The 20,831-nt window shown below is 40.4% G+C and overlaps 1 protein-coding gene across 1 annotated transcript; it reads right to left on the bottom strand.

The window, feature by feature from the left end:
- Window positions 1-17,488: 17,488 nt before the first annotated feature.
- Window positions 17,489-18,187, bottom strand: HDGFL1 (HDGF like 1). The gene has a single exon (XM_045552613.1). It carries the CDS (start codon window positions 18,185-18,187, stop codon window positions 17,489-17,491), a length of 699 nt encoding a protein of 232 aa, XP_045408569.1.
- Window positions 18,188-20,831: the final 2,644 nt, after the last annotated feature.

Below are 20,831 nucleotides of genomic sequence, written 5' to 3'. Positions count from 1 at the left end.
TTTGTGAAAAATATGCCTTCATACTGACAAAATCTTGGCATATAAAGCTATGGTTGTTATATGAATGAAAGTGGGGACATAGCAAAAACAACTAAATTGTACCTTATTGTGCATTCTTGAGTATACTTTTTAGAGTCTGGTGATGTTAGGATGAAAAATAAGATGCAAAAATGTATAAATTACTATATATTGTATAATATTCATTGCAACAAAATTATTGGTTATATCATATTAATCAAGACTTTTATATAATTTATGTTCTATAGGCAATAATGATGTAAAAGATTAAAAAATATTCAAAGTATACAAAAGTGGAATATATTTTCAGTAAAGATTTAATTTAAATGTAAAACGAAAAATGAAAGTTATTTTTCATATTTTCAAAAAGTCTCTTCTACCAAAATATTCAAAATCACCTATAAAATTAAAAGACAAAAGGCAAATTATAATAAAAATCAAAATATTAAATAAAATATTTTTAAGTAAAGGTGAAATTTTTGTAATTTTTAAGAATTTAACATTTTTACATAAAGTCATTTAAATTGTATTATTCAACATAAACTTATCATATTTATGTGTTTTTATGTATATATTGTGTGTATATATATGGGTATGTGTATATGTATATTCAGAGAGAGAGAGACAGAGAGAGAATTTGAGTAATATAAAGATTTAACACTGTAAAATATTTTTTAGCCTTTATGTGCAAATCCTGGGAACATCACCCTAATTCCTGTAAACTTTTTTGTCTGCAAACTGGAACATAAAGAGAAGCAAGTAAATGGATGCTCTTCGGTTCTTATTTGGAAATTGTCCTTTGTTATGCAAGAATGTACAGCTGCATGTTATCTGAGATTTTTGATCAATTAGTATAAATTTTAAAAAAAGAAAATTCCTTCCATTTTTCCCCTCTCAAGTTCTTCCCATTTTTGCAGCAGCGTCCGTTTCCAATGCTGGCAGTGGCACCTCCACAGACCTTCACAGCAAGTGGACCTCATCGCCTCTAGACATAGTGCCAGAGACGTGGAGAGGTGCTTGCCCGAGGATTGAATGTTAATCACAAAAGCTGATGTTTTAGATTATGTGTTGAACTGCGCTGGCAATGAGCACTAAAAACTGAGTACAGAGGTGGTCTTTTATTCGTTAACAACTTTTCCTCTTTCTGGGACTGTGAAATGCACGCTTTCTGAAGCAGGGGTCCCAGAGCGAGGGCCCCTAGAGCCCGACACTAAGAGCAATTATGTCGATAACTATCCCAGCCTTTACAATAAAATCTATAAATACTTAATACAATATAGAAGACAAGGCTCTTTATGGACAAACTCCAGTTTCCTTTTTCCCATTTGATACTTTCTCATTCTCAAAAGTTCTCCTCTCTAGCAAAAAGGAAGTGTCTTTAGTCCCATTATCCTTGCTTTTGTTGCATTTGGTGCTTCGAAAACATTAATCCTGTGCTTTGAAACCCTTTCACCTTACCCTTTCCTGATACGTTGGTCATTAAAGACTCAAATCAGACATCCACACATTACTGTTTCTGGGAAGCTTCCTACTCAGACCAATCTGGATTAGGGTCCCTTCTGGGTCCTCCTATACAGCACTCTGGGCCTCCTTCCACCATAGAATTGGCCATGCTGTGTCATAATTTTCTGCCTACTAATAAGATGATTTCTCCTAATTATGAGCAAGTTAAGGGCAAGAAGTGAGTAGTATTTGATGCTGTAATCCTTCCAACCAGTACATTGCCAATGGGTACGTCAACGGTGCTTAATAAACATCTTGTAAAAGAATAAACTATTAAATAAGCAAAGGTGCTTAACTCTGTCAAATTATCACCAGTATACAGATGGTATCAACTCTTTTTATATTCGTTTGTTTGTTTGTTGCCAGAGAGCAAAAGGCACTTGCTATGGAGTATCCTCCACCTGTGTACAGCCTGATTGAATCAAAGGCAGTCCCTGTGACGTCCACCCAGAACACACAGAAATCCTCAGATGCATGTCCTGTTCAAGCCCTTCATGAGATCATCAACAAATACACTCCCCCCAATATGCACGGACTTCCCTGCAAATAAAAGCCTAGCCGGATGGCATCAAGTCTGGTATATATTCATCTCACTCCTTATAAGCCTCAATCTCTTCCTTTGGTCACCACATGTGTGAAAAAGACAGCTGATGCCAGCATTCCGTGCAGAGTTTTCAAAAAGGTCAACCAGCATTCAGATTTCTGCTGGTAAAATTCATTCCTTCTCTTTCAAAAATTTAATGAGAAAGGACGGCTTTGTGAAATGGAGGAGCAAGAACAATATTGCTTAAATAAATTGGAATTTGCACTTTGATTACCCTGCAGTTTCCGCCATACTTTGCTGGAAAGGCTCCCTGTGGGGCAGGTTTTCTCTGGAGTGACATCATCAGATGAAGCCATCCTCACTGTAATTATTTCCATCCATATTTGCAGAGGACACGGCAAGAACATTCAGGAACTAATACTTGATGCATATAGAACAATTTAAAACTGTGGAGTCACCAGAAAACCCCATTAAAAGGCAAATGATACATCTTTATGCATGCCTCTGACCCCAAAGGAAGGATTTCATATTCACATTACAAAAAAAAATCTCTTTCAAACAATGAGACTCTGATAACAGCAAATATTCTATGCCATGAAATAACAAACAGCATGCCTAGTTTTGGTTGCTTTTCTTGGACTAACATTTTTAAAAGGTGTGGTGTAGAGAGAGCAGGCATATTTTAGTTTGCATCATCAAATTTAAATCCTTTTGGAACTTAGACTCTGTCAAGGCTAATACCAAGTATTGCAATTTACAAATTTTATTCTTGGCTACCCCAGTTTCCCTTTTGACAAGGTTAATTGCTCCTTTTGGACTGTGAGTTTGTTTTTTTATTTGCTTTAATAAAAGTAAAAACAGCACTATACAAGTATTATTTTTTCCCAAATATCAAATAGCTCACTGAAAAACAGGATTTTTGATAATTTAAGTAAAACTAAAAATGTGAAAGCTGTGGATTGGCTTCCCTAACAATGTGTGATTTACTTGGGCTGACTTTCCCCATGGGGAGACTACAGCCTCCCACTGCTATGAGTTAAAGGGCATGGGCAGGCTCTTTGTCTCCTGCAAAATAAAAGCTTCCACCATCTGCTCACTGAGGCTTTGATTTTGTTTTAAATGTAGAAAAACATGCATTTAACTCTGCAGTTAGTGATAAGGTTCAAATTCATTCATTCTTGCCTTCATTCATTCAACAAATCAGGGAAAGAAAAGAGTGTTGACTATGAGATTAAATTGTTCACTTAATAGAATAGAAATGTGATTTTTTTTTCTCTCTAACCACTGTTTTCAAACCTGCTCTGTAAATTCCCCTTCCATGTGCTTTAATGCCATCTCAATCAGATTCCATGATTTTTCATCATCACATCTTAAAAAGTCCCAGCTAATTTCACTCAGTTTAAAATTTCAGTCTATGGCCAACGTAACGCTCTTTGCTTCCTCTTGTCCAGCCTTGGTAACCATAAACTTGCTTCTCTCCCCTTTCTCTCCTCCCTCTTCTGGGCTCTGGCACCTCTGCGTTGCAGCCTGGGGAGATGGCTAGGACAAACAGAGCTACAAGTCCTCTTGTGCTGCTATTGTCATCTTTAAGCTGCTGCCAAAGTTTGGTGTTGCAGGAAAATCAATACTTTCCTATCTCAGTGAGAGAATGTTGGGCTCTTCCAGAGGCCCTGTGGAGGTACTGTCCGCCACGTGGTCCATGGGTGTCAGTATCACCTTTCTCCACCACCCCTCCCTGGCTCTGGGCCTGCCGTGATACACTCACATTATCGTAATGCTGGGGTCTCCTCATGGGGCAGGCTGACCACCTGTTCTCCATGATGTCCCCAAACTCCCGGAAACACACATCAGATTCTCTCAAACATGAGCTTCAGTGACATATATTATTGCTGCTCAAAGACCTTTTTATTATTTTTACACATTCTTAGGTTTACAATTTTACTCTGAGTGATTATGTATTTAATAAAAACTCAGATGTGAATTGGGGCCAACATTGAATATCCATATAAACAATGGGTAGGTATCATGTATCCATCTAAACCAGTGGGCAAACACCCACCCACCTCCCCCCGATTTATGCTGGATTGCAGAACCTGTCATTACAGCCAGATTTGTCTGCATGTGAGACACTTTTGGGGCTGAGATTTCAAGGGTTTTAGTGTGCTTTCATTTTCACATGGCACAAAAGACATTAATCAAGTTGACCCTCTCTGATAATGCAGTCAAGAACTGTCAGATACATATATTTTCACTCTTCTCACATATCCCGTTTCCTCGATTGAAATTTGTAATGGTAAGTGCTAGCAAGTGGTTCTAATTCTCAAACTTGGAAACTAAATGCTGGTGGGAGAATGAAATATCTCTTTTAAAATGTTTTACCTTTTCTGTTGTTTCCAAGGATGACGCTGTAGGGAAAGTAAAGTCACACTGATCTCACAATGATATTTTCTACTCACTAGCATTAAGCACAGGAGAAACTTGTCACCGTTTAGAGTTCACTGTCAGAAACCAAAAATGCTGACTCTCATGGAAAACTGTATTTCTGGGATTTGGATAATGAGTTATCCCAGTCACTAAATAAAGCTCTGTTTGCCAGAAAAGAAACAGTGACATTAAATGAGACTGCCTGGCTTAATACTTTAAGTACAGAGGAAACATTAGGATATTTAGGTTAAAGATGTGTGTTTCATACCATCACAAGAATAAGAGTCCTTACTGGCCTGTTTGAATGGGAAGAGTCACTCACACCTTCAGGCTTCATGAATCCTATGCTTCTTTTGCACATGTTTAAAGAAACTTAACACCTCTTTAACTATACATTGTAAATAATATTGACCAGGAAGCAAGCAGCAGATAGATTGTGGCTTAGTGTTTTTAAAATTTGGTTTAAATCATTACACTTTCTTCATTTTCCAAAGGGCATTACAGCAGCACTCATAATCCATCCTTAGATCTCACTAAATAGGCCTCTTCACTATTAATGCAAAGATATTCAAATGTTGAGCTTTTAAAAAATTTCCTGTGAAGTTAAAAATGCTAATCTACAGCCTTCAGAAACTCTCATAAATTTCCAATATAAATTTATAGTTTGCCACCACAAGAAAACAAAAACTTTTTACTATTACCATCTTAGAAATGAATGTGGAAGAATTTATCATCAAGCTGGGACTCTTAAAAAATTATTTTCACACTTATCTAAACACTGGCTGTTATGCGTGTGTAGAGAGATTTGTAATTCTTGAGTAATGGGGCATAATTTTTCATAAAACATACCTCTATGGTTGATTCTTAAAATTTTCTCAATGAATGCTTCCAGTGAGTTTTCCTGAAAATGCTGGTAGAGTCACTCAAGACAGTGCATGAGGTTCAGGGCAGGGACACATCTGAGTTCCTCACCGGGAGCCAGTGAGAGCTGGGACTGGCCTGGGATCACAGCCACTTCCTAACCATCCAAACTCTCTTCATTACGCTTGATTTCAAAAAAAAATTCCCCAGAACTCCTTTTCCACTTTTCCTTATGGTAATTCGACTTTTATTCTCTTTATCTTTAGCTTGGATGTTTATTTATGAACATCACCGGTCATCAACTAAAGGAAAAACAAAAAGACTTCACCAGGTCGATAGTATATTCTATATAATAAAAAAAAGGCATATTTACGGTTATGATAGTAAAGGCTAATTAGAAAATTTATTGATTATCCTTCCAGTGCATATTTACACTGAAATGCAATTTGATTCCATCCCAACCTTATTTAAATTCCAGATGAATTATGCTCGCTTATGGAAGAGTAAGTAGATCATGAAAGCTGAAAAAAGTTTTATTTTTAATAGAAGAGCTCATAAGATATATAGATATTGTCCAAATGAAAGTATAAACAATTCATAAAGGTTTTAATGATTATACTCCATCTACCTTCATCTTAAGCTCTGGAATTTTGGGAGTGACGTTATTCATTGAGATGATCACAAATTACCTTAGCATGCTATTCAGTGTGGGGATCCATTCATTTGCTATGGCACCGGGGTTCTGTTCTTATATCACTAAAATGACATGGTTTTTTTTTTTTTTTTTTCCTGAAATAGCATCTCTTGTCTATTCCCGGAAAGCCAGCTTTTAAAGCAGAGCCCAGTTGCTAATGAGTGTTAATACCTTTTTCAGAGACAGTAAAATAACCCCTGAAATGGAATCTTACATAAGGTGAAACCATTTTACATGGCTAGGTGCTGCCTCCTTGATAAGGCAGCCAACACTGATAAGAAGACAGAAATTTGCCTCCCTGAGAAGCTCTTCTTGTGTGTGCAAGATTAGGCAATTCTCTATTGATTAATTTCTTTAGTAAAATAAAGCTGCTGACTTCGAAATGCCATAAGCAATATCCTTTTCATTTAATCATTTATTTATTAATTCATTAGGCATTTATTCTGTGCCTACTAAGCACTAGCCCATATACCGTGGTAAATGTTAGGAATTTATTTCAATCTGTAGCTATACCCGTGTAGCTGAAAAAGGCAGTCACCAACAGAGAAGACGACTAGAAGATTCGTCTAATATGTGATGCATTTTATCAGGCTTCAGGAGCACAGCAGGGAAGCGGGGTCTTTGGTGACTGACTGCATGTGTAATGAGCAGGGCGGCAAGGTTAAAAAGACAGCCACACAGCTACAATGAATTCAGCAAACTACATCTCACTAACACATTTGGTTTTTTTTTTTTAAAAAAAAAAAAAAAGAAAAATTTATGAATTCCAAGCTACCTTGAATCACTACCAGGCTCCTTCTAATTACTAACGATGACAAGTCTGCCCTCTCCGTTGCAGCTGGCTGCCCCAGGCATCTTTATAGCAAAACCAACAAATGATTGGAATACGATGATTTAAACTCAAAAACCAAAGCACAGTTGGAGATTTTTTTTTTTTTACAAGGCTGCTTGAAAGTCTTACGTCTAGGGTTTGTGAGATCATAGAAGACACAGAAGGACAACACAAGGTCAAATCTCCATCTCATATACAAAGAATAAACCGGTTCCCTCATCCATTTGCTGTAGCTCACCATCTAGAGAATGATCCAGGATGAATAGTAGGGTCCTTTGCGCAAAGACCACACTAGTGACCTCCAGAGCCCTGCTATGAATAATGGCCATTATTAGGGGGAGGTGGTGGAGGCAGCGGCAATCTACCACTGTCTGTGCCCTGGGCCAGACGAGTGAAAGTGCAGAGAGAGCAGTCCTCTCAATGTACGCTAAGCTAATTATTATTGTGAAATAATTCTTAAGGGCATCTATTTATTTTAACAGCTAAAACAGCCCCCCAAGTAAAGCATGGGGCATCGTGTCATCAACCATCTGTGGCGCAGTCTTTTTTTCTTTTTCTTCAAAATTGATAAATTGGTATTATCCATCCTAGTCCCACAAGATCAGAAAAAAAAAATCTTCATCAATATGCAGCTTCTAGCAGGAGATTCTCTTTGGCTCTGGGTGATAATGCACATGGCAAGCTGTGACTTCTGCATGAAGGTTTGGGATCACTGCAGCCTAGCATTTTTACCTGTGCATTACTCTTACCTGTGCATTACCCAGCCTTGAGGCACTCTCTTTAACAAGTTCATAGGGTGACCACTGTCAAATGGCCAGAGGTTCATTCTCTTGCATTGTATAGTCTTTCTTTCTGGGAGCTGATACAGGTGATATTTTTCTGAGGACGTAAAGGTGGGACAAGAGAAATTAGAATGTGTCTTGTTTTTGTGTTCTTTATTCCACACTGAGCACCTGGGATGTAAAATATCATTTTCACCATTCTTACTCCTTTTTTAACACAAAAATATTACTGAATACCTGCACTGAATTATATCTGCTTGGCATTCAAACATTTATATCCACATGACTAAAATATGGTTAAGGTGTTCATCTCTCTTGACAGCCATAAGAAATATAAGAGGGTGGAGGATACTCAGCTACTTCATTCATTGATGTGGCCCAAACATCTCAGATGTATGTTCATTCCTTTCTCTGCTTCACCAAAGGAATTAATGTGGATTTTTTTCTTTTCTTTTTTCTTTATTTATTTCAGAATATTATGGGGGTACAAATGTTTTGGTTACATGAATTCCTTTTGTACTGTTTGAATCAAAGTGTGTCCATCCCCTAGATAGCATGCACTGGAAATAACATTCATTGGAAATCAAGCAGGTGGGAGTGGGGAGGAGAGGATAGGTAAATTCACACAGATTTTTTTTTTCAAGGCTGTGACATTCAGACCTAATGGCAATGCCTGCTAACCAGTGGGTAGTTGTTAGGAATGCCAACCAAGTGGGAATAGCAAAACCATGGGTTTTCTTTATATTGTGAAAGGAGGCTTTTAACTTATCCTAAATTCATCTCTGCAGTCTGCACCTTCATCCAACTTAGGCTTATACTGTTCATCTAATTATTGGCATTTCAAGTTATATTTTACAAAACTCCAGGACTTCACAAAGCCTCTTCTTGGAAGGCTAGATAGAATGTAGGACCTCAAGAACATACTTGATTTATATCTATTACACCAACTATAAACTCTGCTCCTGTCATGAAACAACAATTTAAATTCTGGACCAGAAAAAAAAAAAACGAGGAGAAGGCTTTCAAAATCTAAAATGATTTAAAATGGATAAGAAATTTAATCTAGAAGTATCTCTACACAATCTAAGTAAAAACTTGACCTTGCTAGGAATTGTAAAATAGAAATTTGTCTTTAGAATCGTCTGTACCTGTACACACATGCTCCCCCACCCAACCCACCCCCACCTCTCCAATGTGAACCACTTGCTTTCCATTTAAAAGTAACATCAGCTAATAAAGATGGGGCAAGGAGGTATTCAGCAAATATACTTACCCTGCAAATCTTAAAATGTAAGCATGCAATAACAATATGCCTCATAAATACTCCATGAAGCTGCATTGGCAACCATGCGCTGCTATGACTCGTGTCACAAATGAAACTTATCTCGCATGTGCCGTGCTCTCAGGATGCTGAGGTATGCTGCTAATATCTACCTACATTGTGACTTCATTAAGTCAGTCAATAAAAACAGATAACGCTTTGTGAAGCTCTGCTGGACATTGCAGAAGATATGGAAAAACAAGTTTCACAGTACCTGTGGTTGAGTATTTTCTATTTGGGGAGAAAAAAAACACAAATATTAAATAACATAAAGATAAAACACGGGTCTTTATTACAGTACAAAAGATACCGCATGGATGTATATGATAAATTTGCAAGTAAGTAGTACCAAGCAATGATTTTCATTTCAAATATTGTAGGATTTGTGTGTCTCTCTAGGCCGTGAGGTGTGCCACTAGTAAAATAAATAATAAAATCTTTAAGCTTGTGGATTATTTATAGTTTACCAATTATAATGACTCAAGGTCATCTTTATAAGGATGGCTCTCTGTTCACTTACTTTCTGATGTGATGACTTGAGGGAAGAGGGAGGGAGAGAGAGCCTCAGGTGTTCACATGAACTTGGCCACCACCTTCACTGCCTCGTTTAAAATTACACACCCCCTGCCTGCTACTCTCTAGCCTTTCTTACCTTGCTCTGTTTTTTCCAATGGAATTTATAACTTTCTAACATACAATATAGTTTCTTTATTTACTAGATTAATTCTTACTTGTCTTTCTCCACCTGCTAAAATGGAAGCACCAAAAAGCCAGGAACTTAGTTTATGTTTGTTTATATATTGTTTACTAATGTATCTCAAGCCCCTAGAAGTGCATGTGGCATATAGTAAGCAGTCCATAAATGGGTGCTGTTGTTGTTGCCGTGCACATAGCGGAGTGTTTATTGGCACTGAAGTCTCCGGGATGTTTTCGTATGCATTAAAAAGATGGAGAACCGTTGATATAGGTAATAGTGCTATGAATTCACAGTACAACGTACATATTGTGTTCTATTAAAATGGCTGAATTTGAAATGAGACGTAGACTTCTCAAGAGCTCTCTAATATACAAAGTTTAATTTTAACATAATTGAAAATCTGTATTGCTCCTTTAGTCATTCTCTGCCACACTCTATGATCCCATTCTGAAATGACTTTGTTTATTCATTGTCCATCTGCCTTTTGCATGGAATATAAGTTTCATGCGGGCAGTTAGCTCGTCTGCCTCATTTTCTGCTCTGTGCTCATGCTTGCAGCTGCGCCCCCCCACAAGGCAGCCTCACTCCCTTACTAGTGGCAAGTCCTTTCTCCTCCAGTTGCCACCTCTAACAAACCAAGAAAAGCAAAAGCATAGTTGTCATTGTGTTTCTAATAATGCAGCAGATTGTGATTTTTAAAAGAAAAAGATGAGACTCTCATACAATAGAGCAGTTAGCCTTGTCTTTTCCCATGTTTGCTTTTCCTTAAAAGGCCTTTTGAGGTGCTGCCATCCAAGTATTCAGTCACTAAAATCAGTGCCATGTCCCAACGTGTAAGAGTAAACACAAGGACAGAAAAAGGGAGGGAAAGGAAAACAGCGGTTGCTGGTGATGAGACACAGGCTGAAACACAGATGCGCTGAGGAAGAGCATGTGAAGAAACTGCACCAAGAGGAGAACGAATGATTGACAGATTCTCAGCAGAGGAAGAATCACAATGAAAGGGGAAAGCAGGTCTTGTTGACATGTGAAGAGCAGTGAGGAAGGCGCTGAGCTGAACATATTTGTAATGAAGTGTTAAGTAGATCACCAAGAGAGGTGGATAATGACTGTAATGAAGAGTTGGCCGGGGTGTGAAAAAAAAAAAAAGAAAAGAAAAGAAAAATTAAGTGACACTTGGTAAATCACAGGAGGACATGAAACCTGAGAGAGGTTCTGGAAAGAATGGCCAAGCCCTTGTAACACTCCAGTGCCTTTTAGTAATCAAGTTGGGCAGCTCATTAAAATTATGTGTGAAAAGATAGGTATGTTGGAAAAAAAGGCAAAGGAACCAAGAAATAACTAAAGCAATACAACTGCTATTTCTACAGTTGGAAAAAAAATCAGGAATACAAAGTACTCAAGGAGAGGCATTTAAGAAATACACACTGGAAAACAGTGAGTGGATCCTAGGGAAATAACAGAAGCCATAAAACTGGCCACAGGAGGGATGAGTCATGCCAAAAAAAGATGAATATTTAAAATTGGAGATGTGTGTATAAAGTAACTAAGCTACCAGTGCAGAATTTAAAGAAGATATTGGACAGCAATATGGGGAATTGGGAGAGTACGATTTCAGTTTCTCTCTGTGTATGGGTACATTAAATATATCCCTCCTTGTGATACAGATCATATATTTGTGATATATATATATATATATATATATATATATATATATATATATATATATATATTGCGACAAAGGAGCTGCTGGCATCTGGCAAAGGCCTACAGTGTTTTCCTAAATAAAGGTGATAAGTTGGGCTGTAATTATTTCAAAAGGGATGGTTGATTCTCCAGATTATATTGAAGGGAAATGAATTAACATGTATATGAGGCCTATTTTGTGCTGAGTACCGTGCTTGACATTTTAACAAAATAAGCACATTTGCCTCTCACAAAAAAACCTGTCACATGAAAGTCATTATCACAGCTTTTAGTTGAGGGAAATTAAGATCACACAACTCTTCAATAGCAGAGCCAGGATTTAAATCTAAGTTTTGGTTGGCTCCAAAGCCAGATACCACCCAGCTGCTTCCTACATTAAAGGAAGTTGATAATGAAATATCAAATTATTAAAGAGAAAAATCACTTAAGCAGATGAATGTTGTGTTTGATATGCTTATTCACACTCAGGTTTGTATAATTTGATTTATCCTTCTTGGGTTTCAGTCTTGCTAAGGCCTGTAATTTTGTGAGGCCAACACACACACACACACACACACACACACACACATATATATATAATAACAAAATAATTTTGTTTAATCAATGGTACACACTCATTTAAAAAAAACCCAAAAAACCTTTGGCTCCCTTACCATGTTTTGTGAGCCCAACAAAATTCCCCAAACCTTTCTCTTAGGGCTGAGGTGAGGGTGAGTGAGCAGCAAGGTTTAGTCATGCGTCTATTCATTTCTTTATTAACAACCATTTATTGAGTGCTTAATATGAAAAAGGCACTTTGTTTGAATAAGCAAAATGATCATCATCCCTGTCCATATAAAACACACAACGTATTACTTGATAAAAACCAATAAAGGGATAATGATAGGAAAGTGGACTAGACACTATTAAGGGAAAACCAGGGTCTCATGGAAACACATTGGAGGGATATCTAATTCTGACATAGTAATTCAAAGACAGCTTTCTCAGGAGGAATAAAAGAATAGAGCTATAAGCTTTCTGAGCAGAAGGAAGAGCTCTTCTTAAAAACATAAAAACAAGAGAGAAAAGGACACTTACCAAATGACCCATAATCCTTTGGCACTGACCACACACCAGGCCAGGGAAGTAGGTGAAATTTGTTTTTTGCTGCTTCCAATGCCCAAAACTTGGCCATTCTATGACCACGACTGCCATCAGTCAACACACGGTCCAAGCTACCTATGGCCATTCAGGGCCTTTTGCTGTGATTTTTCTGTGTATTCTCTGGCATTCTCAAGACCATGTCAGTGAAGCTGAAGTTTAATGTAAAATCAGACCGCACAGAAAAAATCTCCTGCTGTCAGAATTACTCCAGAAAATCACTTAGGATGTCTCTATTTTAGAGATCTCAAGGTCTAATATAGTCAGTTTTTCCAGTGAGAAATATAAATAACTTTTCATATCCAACACAGATAGCTGGTTTGTGAAACTGGGGCCAACCATATTGTGTAGTCAAGAGATACCATTCCTTTAAACACATTAAATTCTGAGAGGTGTCTGTGACAAGTGAGGTGTTTATACCACAAGAGGCTGAGGGAATGGCAGATACAAGTTCTCCTTGGGATACTCACCTTTTATTATTGTCAATTTTTGGCTAAGTGGTCAATACATGGTTCCCATATGAAAAAGGAAACAGCCACAATGCTCCCTTGCCTACCTGGGAACCCAGGAATTGTGGAAATGGTCCCCACATGTGGTTTAACTAAGACGAGTTACTCAAATAGAGGGAAGATCTACACTCTGGGTCTGAGAACTGTCAATGTCTTCAAGTCACCTAATATAGGCAGCTAATTACTTGGACACAAAGTCACCCCAACCCATACTTGCCTTTAGTCTACAAGGCAGGTTTTCCTGCCTCTCTACTTTCGGAGTCAGAATGTGTCCAACATCACATTAGGACTTTTACTCCAGTACCATGATTAAAAGGAGTATTTCACAACAGATCTTCAAGCGTTTGGAAAATGTCTATTGCGTGCTTACTGTGTCATGTTTGGGGAGTGAAGGCAAAATATTAATGAAATACATTTTCTTTCTCCTCCGATCTATTGCAAGAGCAAGCAATACACAGGAAATTCAAATGTGATCAGTGTGAGTATAGGGCGGTACAAGAACACAAGGAGGGGGGAGGGGGAGGTCGTATCTTGAATGGTTGACCAGGTCCTGAAAAGGGAGGCAGTTCTTTCAAAATAGAGGGAGGATGTTGCATGAGTCTGTACCATGTGTGGCAGAAGCTTTGTTGACAATGAAATGAGTGTTGATGAAGTGAATAGAAGATGCCCTGTATGCCCTTATATGTACCATATTTTCAGGAAAAGTAAAACAGAGGTATGAGCCACAGTCTACACACCTGATGAGAATTTGCAGAGCAGCGGGAAGCTAAATCCTGACTAAAAGAAAGCAACAAAATTTACAACCCTCAATAGCCTCTTAGTCCCTTGCCAAAAGGATGTTTGCGTGAAATACCAAATACTTTGAAAGCCTTACAAAAAATAGCATGCTAATTGTGCTAAAAATCACTTACAATATGATAAGCATGCATTTACATGGACATTTAAACAAGATCTTCAAAACACTCATGAACATGTTTGGACTACTAACACAGCACCAGCAAATGGTCCGGTGGAACTCTTTGTTCAGTAAGGTAACTAATCATTGATCTGTAATTTTGTCACTGAGGCACATGTTATTCAGAGGAAAACAAAAAGCAGCACTGGAATTATTGGGAATTTTCAACTCAAGAAATTTTTAAAAAACAGCATCTTTTTTTAATCCACATAAAAACATCTCTTGGCTACCAAAGCATAATAATGGGGTCTGCTGCCCAGGAAGGGAAGGCTGAGAATACAGATTTTTCTTCCACGTTTCTCTTTCTTTATTGGGTTTTAATTGTATTATGTAACTGAGTGTATCACTCTTTTAGATGTGCTATTAGTTGGATTACCATTTTCACTACAATACTATAGTCACCAAGAAGGCAAATGTGTGTGCTGCTTCCTAATAAGCAACTATTTCTATCCCCAACATTAGAAATACAAAAGGAGGAAAGAAATAATACAAAGAGAGACACTCAAATAGTAGTAATTTCATTTTCTATCTTTTAGGTTATTGAATCAATTCAGAAGATGTGCCTCCAAGAAAACCTTATCAAGATCATATGCCTGCCTGTGGCAAATATACCTATCCATATTTAAACTTCCTATAGTCACATACATCTTGAAAAATAATGAATGTGCAATTGTCCTCATCATTTCACCAAGTCATTTAAAGACAAAACAATTGTCAGGTGCCCTAAATGATTTTTTCACACACCCACTAGCAATGTTTGTTAATATATTCTTTGCCTTACAAATTTCTAAATGTTCACTTGAGAATAGTAGAGGAGAGTAAATACTTCCATTTTATTCAACATGAAGTTTCCTTCAGTGGGAATCAATGAAATATAAAGAAACAAAGCACCCATGATTTAGAATGAGAAAGACCTGCCTTTGAATTGTGGCTTTGTCCTATACTAGTTGTATGACCTTGAGAAAATCACTTAACATCTCTGAACTTCAGTTCCCTCAGCTCTAAAATAGAGATAATATTAATAGTAGCTACCTAATCGGATAGTTGTATTAATAAAGACATTATGTGTAAAACACAGTATGCTGTCTGGCTTGCTTCAGAGACTTGATGTTAGCCCCTGTCATGATTGTTACTAATATTAAAATAGCTATTTTGTTAACTGCTCATTTCACTGTTACTGCTTTTTAGAATGTACAGTTCAGGAGAAAGAGCTTCGTTGGCTATAAACTACTAAAACCTGTGTTTGAATCCTGAGTGTTTCGTGGAATGCAGGAAAACCCACTTAACTTCTCTGAACCAGAGCTGCTTCTATTGGAAAATTTGTCTTCTAATGCCTACCGTGCCGGATTATGACAAAGACTGAATGAAGCCATTCTTCAGGGCATACAGTAAACATTCAACGAATAGTAACTTCTAGTATCAATATTATTGCAATTGTAGTAGTTGAAAAACAAGGAATCTTTTGACTTACATACCTTCAAGTAAAATAATACCATCTTTTACAGGGATGGAAAGCAGTGTTGTCTTCAGTTGCCAACCCTTCAGTCTGATGATGCCCTAGCATGTTCTATGAGAAGGACTCCAGTAATTTACTGAAGTCTTTGTATGCACGCAGTGTTAATAAATTCAGAAATAGGGCCCCCCAAAATATGATTATGGGTAAATACATTTAAATATCTTAAGATATTTGCATAAAGCCACTAAAAACATACAAAATATTCTACAGTACTACATATTTTAAAAATTGCATGTATAAAGCAACTCTCATTATCATAAAAAGGCATTGGAGGAAATAGAGTAGTGATATCTGGAAAAGCAGCAAAAAAAAAAAAAAAAAAAAAAAAAAAAACCCAAACCAAATAACAGACCAATCCTCTCACCTTTATTCTTCTCCACATCAGTTTGGCAAAGCACATGGAGCATTAGAAACTCAGTTATTGGCCCCGTTTGTCATCATCCAAACATTTTAAATTAACTTGTTTCCATTCATACCAATCAGTGGTAGTGACAATCACAGATGGAGTGAAGGGTAGAGACCTTAAGGTAACAAAGGTTTCTCCTGCTGATTCTAAATTATCCTTATATCTCACAAATAATTGCTTTTAACATACAATGTATAGAAAACAAGGGGAGCATTACATATAAGAACCAACTCTTCAGAAACCAAAGGAACAGGATTGAGATTTGTTTTAAAGTAATTAATGTGTTTTATTTCCTAGAACTGAAACATTCTGTGGTTCTCAGATCTAAACTTCTGAAGCTACAGTCAACAAGTTTTCATCAGAGCCCAAGGGAGGGGGCAGGGGGGATAGAGACGAGAGATGGAGGAAGGCATAGGGATCAATAGGAAGAGGGTAGGAGGGGATACATGTTCCTCTGTCCTCTCAGGAGGTTACATATCGAATCCAGTGATAACACTTCTGGGGCCAGGTGGGTGGGTGTTCGCAGATGGAAAATGACACTGCAAGGAACACCAAAGCCCTAACGACAAAAAGAAAGTCTTCAGACCCCAAACAGAAAGGAAGCCTTCCAGAACACCTCAGAAATGGGGGTAGCAACGGGAGAGGTAGGGACAGTGTGGAGGCACACCCAGGAGTAATTGTTAATTTTCTTTGGAATTTCATTTTATTAAAAGGATTTTCTTAAATAAGTGTCTTTTTTTCCGTGTCTGAGTGATGTATATGATGGTAGAATGGCCTTGAGGCTGTGGGGAGAGGGGAAGGGGCAGCCATGGATCTCCCTAGGGCATCCCATCAGTGGCCCCAGAGATCTAAACGGGCACAGATATTTCTCACCATCTCCACCCAGCATGCTGGGCAAAGTCAAGCCCTCAGATCTCACAAACAATTTGGAACCCCCAATGTTCTGATGAAAAAACGACTACTCCCAGAACTCCCTAGGTTGGCCAAAGGCTTTATGGAAGAGAGGCCCTTCCCCACAAACTGTCCCACTTTCCTTGAACGTGTGAAGCTATAATAGGTATGGGAGGAGGAGACCGGAGCTCGGCAAGATGTCACCTTCCTCCCCCTCCCGCGCCCGCGTTTGAAGATTGCCCCTCCCAGGCCCTGAAGTGCCTGCCCCCCTGCGCTTTATCCTCCACCCCATCCACTCTTACCCGATTCCCCCGCAGAGGTCCAGAATGCCTGGGGGGTGGGGAGGGAGGGTTATCAGGAGATGAAAACAGCCTTTCTAGGCCCCAACAGAAGCCCAGGGAAACAGTTTCAGGCAGGGCGGGGGAACGGTAGCCTCATTTCATTCCAGGGAGCGGAGGCCCTGACCCAGATCACAGGGGCATGGGGGCACAGAGGTGATAGCGAGTGGCCTGCCCGGTGCGGGGTCAAGCCCCAGGGGCAGGGTTGGCTAGGGACAATGAGCAGAGGCAGAGGGAGGGGCGGGCAGGGTGGGAAAGGCAGTCCCAGTTTGCAGGCCGTGGCCAGATGCCCCAGTAACAGCCAGGCCGCAGCAGGAACGGGGCGGGGGCTCTTCTGGCAACATTGCTGACTACAGGCTGTCGTGATCGCCGCCGCCCGGGGCCTCGGCCACCCTCTCTGCGACGTCCACCTCTCGCTGATCCTCCTGAGGCGGCTCCCAGGCACTGCCAGGCTCGGACGCGGCGTCTTCGTGCTCCCCCTCCAGGCCGGGAGGCCTCTGGCCCTCGCTGGCCGCCGCCGCCGCCACTGCCGCCTCCTCTTCGGGGGTGGCCTCCCTGGGCCGTTTGGCGGCATCCTCCGGCAGGTCCCCCGCGTTCCTCTTCAGCGGGCCCTTCTCGTCGTCCTCCTCCTCCTCCTCCGCGGCCTCTTCCTCCGCAGGCTTTTGGACGACCAGCTTCCCCGGCCCGTCGCCGCCGCCCTCGGCGTCTCCCTCGGCGGCCTTGGGCTCCCGCTCGGGCCCGTCCACGCCGCGCCTCTCCCGGGCGAGCTCGCCGTGGGCCGCCTGGACCGTGGGGTTGTTCTCGATCTCCCACAGGCCCTCGCTGAAGCCGCGCCTTTTGCTCGGCTGCCCGAACTTGGCCTTGCACTCCTCGTACGGGAACAGGTACTTGGGGCCCAGGAAGGCCGTCTCATGGGTCCCGAAGAAGAACACCTGGTACCGGTTAGGTTCGGCCATGTGCTCTATCCGGGCCGGCCAGTGGGCGTAGCCCTTTAGCTTGGCGAACACCAGGTCCCCGCTCTTGTACTTGCGCCTGCAGTAAAGCGACATGGCGAGAGCTGCGGGACCGGCCCTCGGTGGCGGCCGGCCGGGAGGCAACGCCAGACGCTGTGCAGGGCGGAAGTGGCCGCTGAGCTGGGGCTGTCACGTGGCCCCGCCACGAGGCGGACCCCGCGCGCGCCCCCGGATGGGGCGGAGCCACGTGACAGCCCCCATCTCAGCGGCCACTTCCGCCCCATGCAGCCTACTCCAACGCACTGGCGCTTCGAGAAAATTCCACCGTGAAGAACGAAAAGCGCGTTATTCCCGAGAGCCGGAAGCTGGTTTGACCCGCCGTTGGACGCCGTGGTTTCTAGAATGACAGAGCAAATAGCTTGGATCGCTCGGTGGCGGTTGTGCCGATCAATCTCTAGGGCATCTGAGCCACGACGGTAGCAGAGTTGACTGAGTGGCAGAGTGGCCTCACAAGGGGGCAATTTGACGAGAAAACAGAATGGCACCATTGGTACATATTTCCATGGAACTGCTAACAGCCTAGGGCGAGCATGCAATGTACCTGTAAGGGCCGGAGCTGCGCACTGCAGAAAACCACACCTGTGTCAGGTGTTTGTGAATGATGGCTGGCTCAGTGGCTTCCACCCTTTCCTGATTTCCTTGGGGACTGGCACTGGATCCTGCCGGGAGGTTCAGGAACAGGGTGGCGGTCTGGCAAGGGGATAGAGTCACCAGTATGGTTGGGATGGGTAGAGTTCACATCAATTGATAACAAAAACTTCAAAGACTGTTATTCTGTTTTTAGGGTCACAAAATGTATATAGCAACACCCATGGCAAACCAGACATATGAAAATTTCCTACCGGACATGGAAAGGTTCCCATGGATGCCAGACAGGGACTTTTACCCTTTCAGTGATTCTTGCATATTATGAAAGATGAGGCTATGTGGTTATAAACGGAGAGTATGGCAAATGCGCGCCCTATCTCTCTACAAAGAGGAAAATTGGACTCATTATGCTAAGAATTAGGTAGAGGACTGCAGACGTGCTGTTAGTAACCAACTTCCTGTGAGCTACAGGCTGGAAAAGCATCATCTCAGCTGAGAGACTATTTTAAAAAGATAATTTTCTTCAGATATAAGTCTATCCTAAACTGATACGAATGAGAGTTTTAGTGCAACTCCAGTTGTTACACAACTTTCTACAACTTTTTTGAGTCGTGCTAGGCAGCTGTGAACAAGCACTCTGAAACCTAGCCAAGTTTATCATAGTGGTACTCTTGGCTATTACAACAAAGACTTTTCGATACGAATCATGTATTTAACTAGACAGATATTCCTTACTAGAGTAACCAACAAGGACCAGTGGAGAATTTAGAACCATTAACTCATTTCAGTACAAGTCAAATTTGTTTCCTGTTTGCTGCATTACGTCAGCCATTTTACCTCTGGATGGTGGAGACCTGCTCTGGGCAAAAGGAGATTCCTTTTCCTAATAAGGTGAAACAAGTATGATGTTCTCTGATAATTCTAAACAAGTTCTTCTAGCTCTTCTGCCAAGCCATTTTCTTAGAATGCTTATCTGCCCCACAGATATCTACTGTTTTATCAAATAAACAACATCAACAATACATCAACACTTCATTCACAAATCAAATCAACATTCTGCTACAAAGATGACTCTGACACAACTCCTCTCAATCTTATAGGAAAAGTGCTAGAAAAGTAGAAATGTTCACTGGCTGTAGAATAAAACAGGAAATCATGGACAGCTGTGGATCTCAAGGAATTTGGAATTTCTGTAAGCAGAAATCTTGCTATATGTGGACTTTTTTTCCCCCCCTCACTCGTAGTAAGTATGCTGCACCAATGCACCGATCATGCATGAAGGTTGCTCAGGTAGAAAACAGTCTGGCTAGAGAACATGTCTAGAAAGGGAATTTAGCTGTCTCATCAGCTCAGTGGCAAGGTAGGACCAACTCTAAAAACCAACTGCCTAAGGTGAGTGTGGTCATAGGCAAATTGGCCGCACTATCACAAGCCAAACATCAATAGCAGCGTGGCTGAACGATACAGGTATAAGCCTGTATGGTTACAGGGGGCAGACATACAGGTATAAGGGTATTCTAACACCCATCAAAAACTGCAACTAAAAAGTATAGTAGGAGGTAGAGGCAAGAAGGTCTAGTAGAGAAGAATCTAGGTTTGCCTACGTCTGTATTAGGCAATATAGACTCTATTAAGGCAAAGGAGTGTCACTCCTCAAGTAGTTCTTGTGCCTCCACCCTTGCACACTAATACTCATTGTGATGTTGAAAGACTTGCACAAAAGTGTTTACCTTTGATGAGTTTAAAATCTAACAGATGAAGCACAGGAGAATTCATTACGGTGCAATACAAGGTAGCCTTCAAATGCTAAATCATGCGTTCTTTGTATAAATACCAGAATCATTTCAAGAGAAATCAATGGGAGTGTGGTTATTAGGGCAGGCCTATGGAAGGAGTAATAGGAGATATTAATAGCATAGAAAAAATTCTGGCATTCCTCTCGTTTACCAGCTTTGTAAGGCAGGGAGTAGATATAATCTTTCTGAACCTCTGCTACATGATTTTAAGACATTTAAAGTAATGCTTAGAATTTCTCTCAGGATTATAACAAATATTAATGAGATTATGGGCAGGAAAGTCCAGACAGTGGGTG

This window comes from Lemur catta, chromosome 5 (assembly GCF_020740605.2).
Source record: "Lemur catta isolate mLemCat1 chromosome 5, mLemCat1.pri, whole genome shotgun sequence".
NCBI classification, from domain to species: Eukaryota; Metazoa; Chordata; class Mammalia; order Primates; family Lemuridae; genus Lemur; species Lemur catta.
The sequence above is the reverse complement of the archived record's forward strand: the minus strand, read 5'-3'. Positions and strand labels throughout refer to the sequence as shown.

What these genes read in the sequence shown, in the direction of transcription:
- HDGFL1 (XM_045552613.1), bottom strand. Translation starts at nt 18,187, where the DNA reads ATGTCGCTTTACTGCAGGCGCAAGTACAAGAGCGGGGACCTGGTGTTC.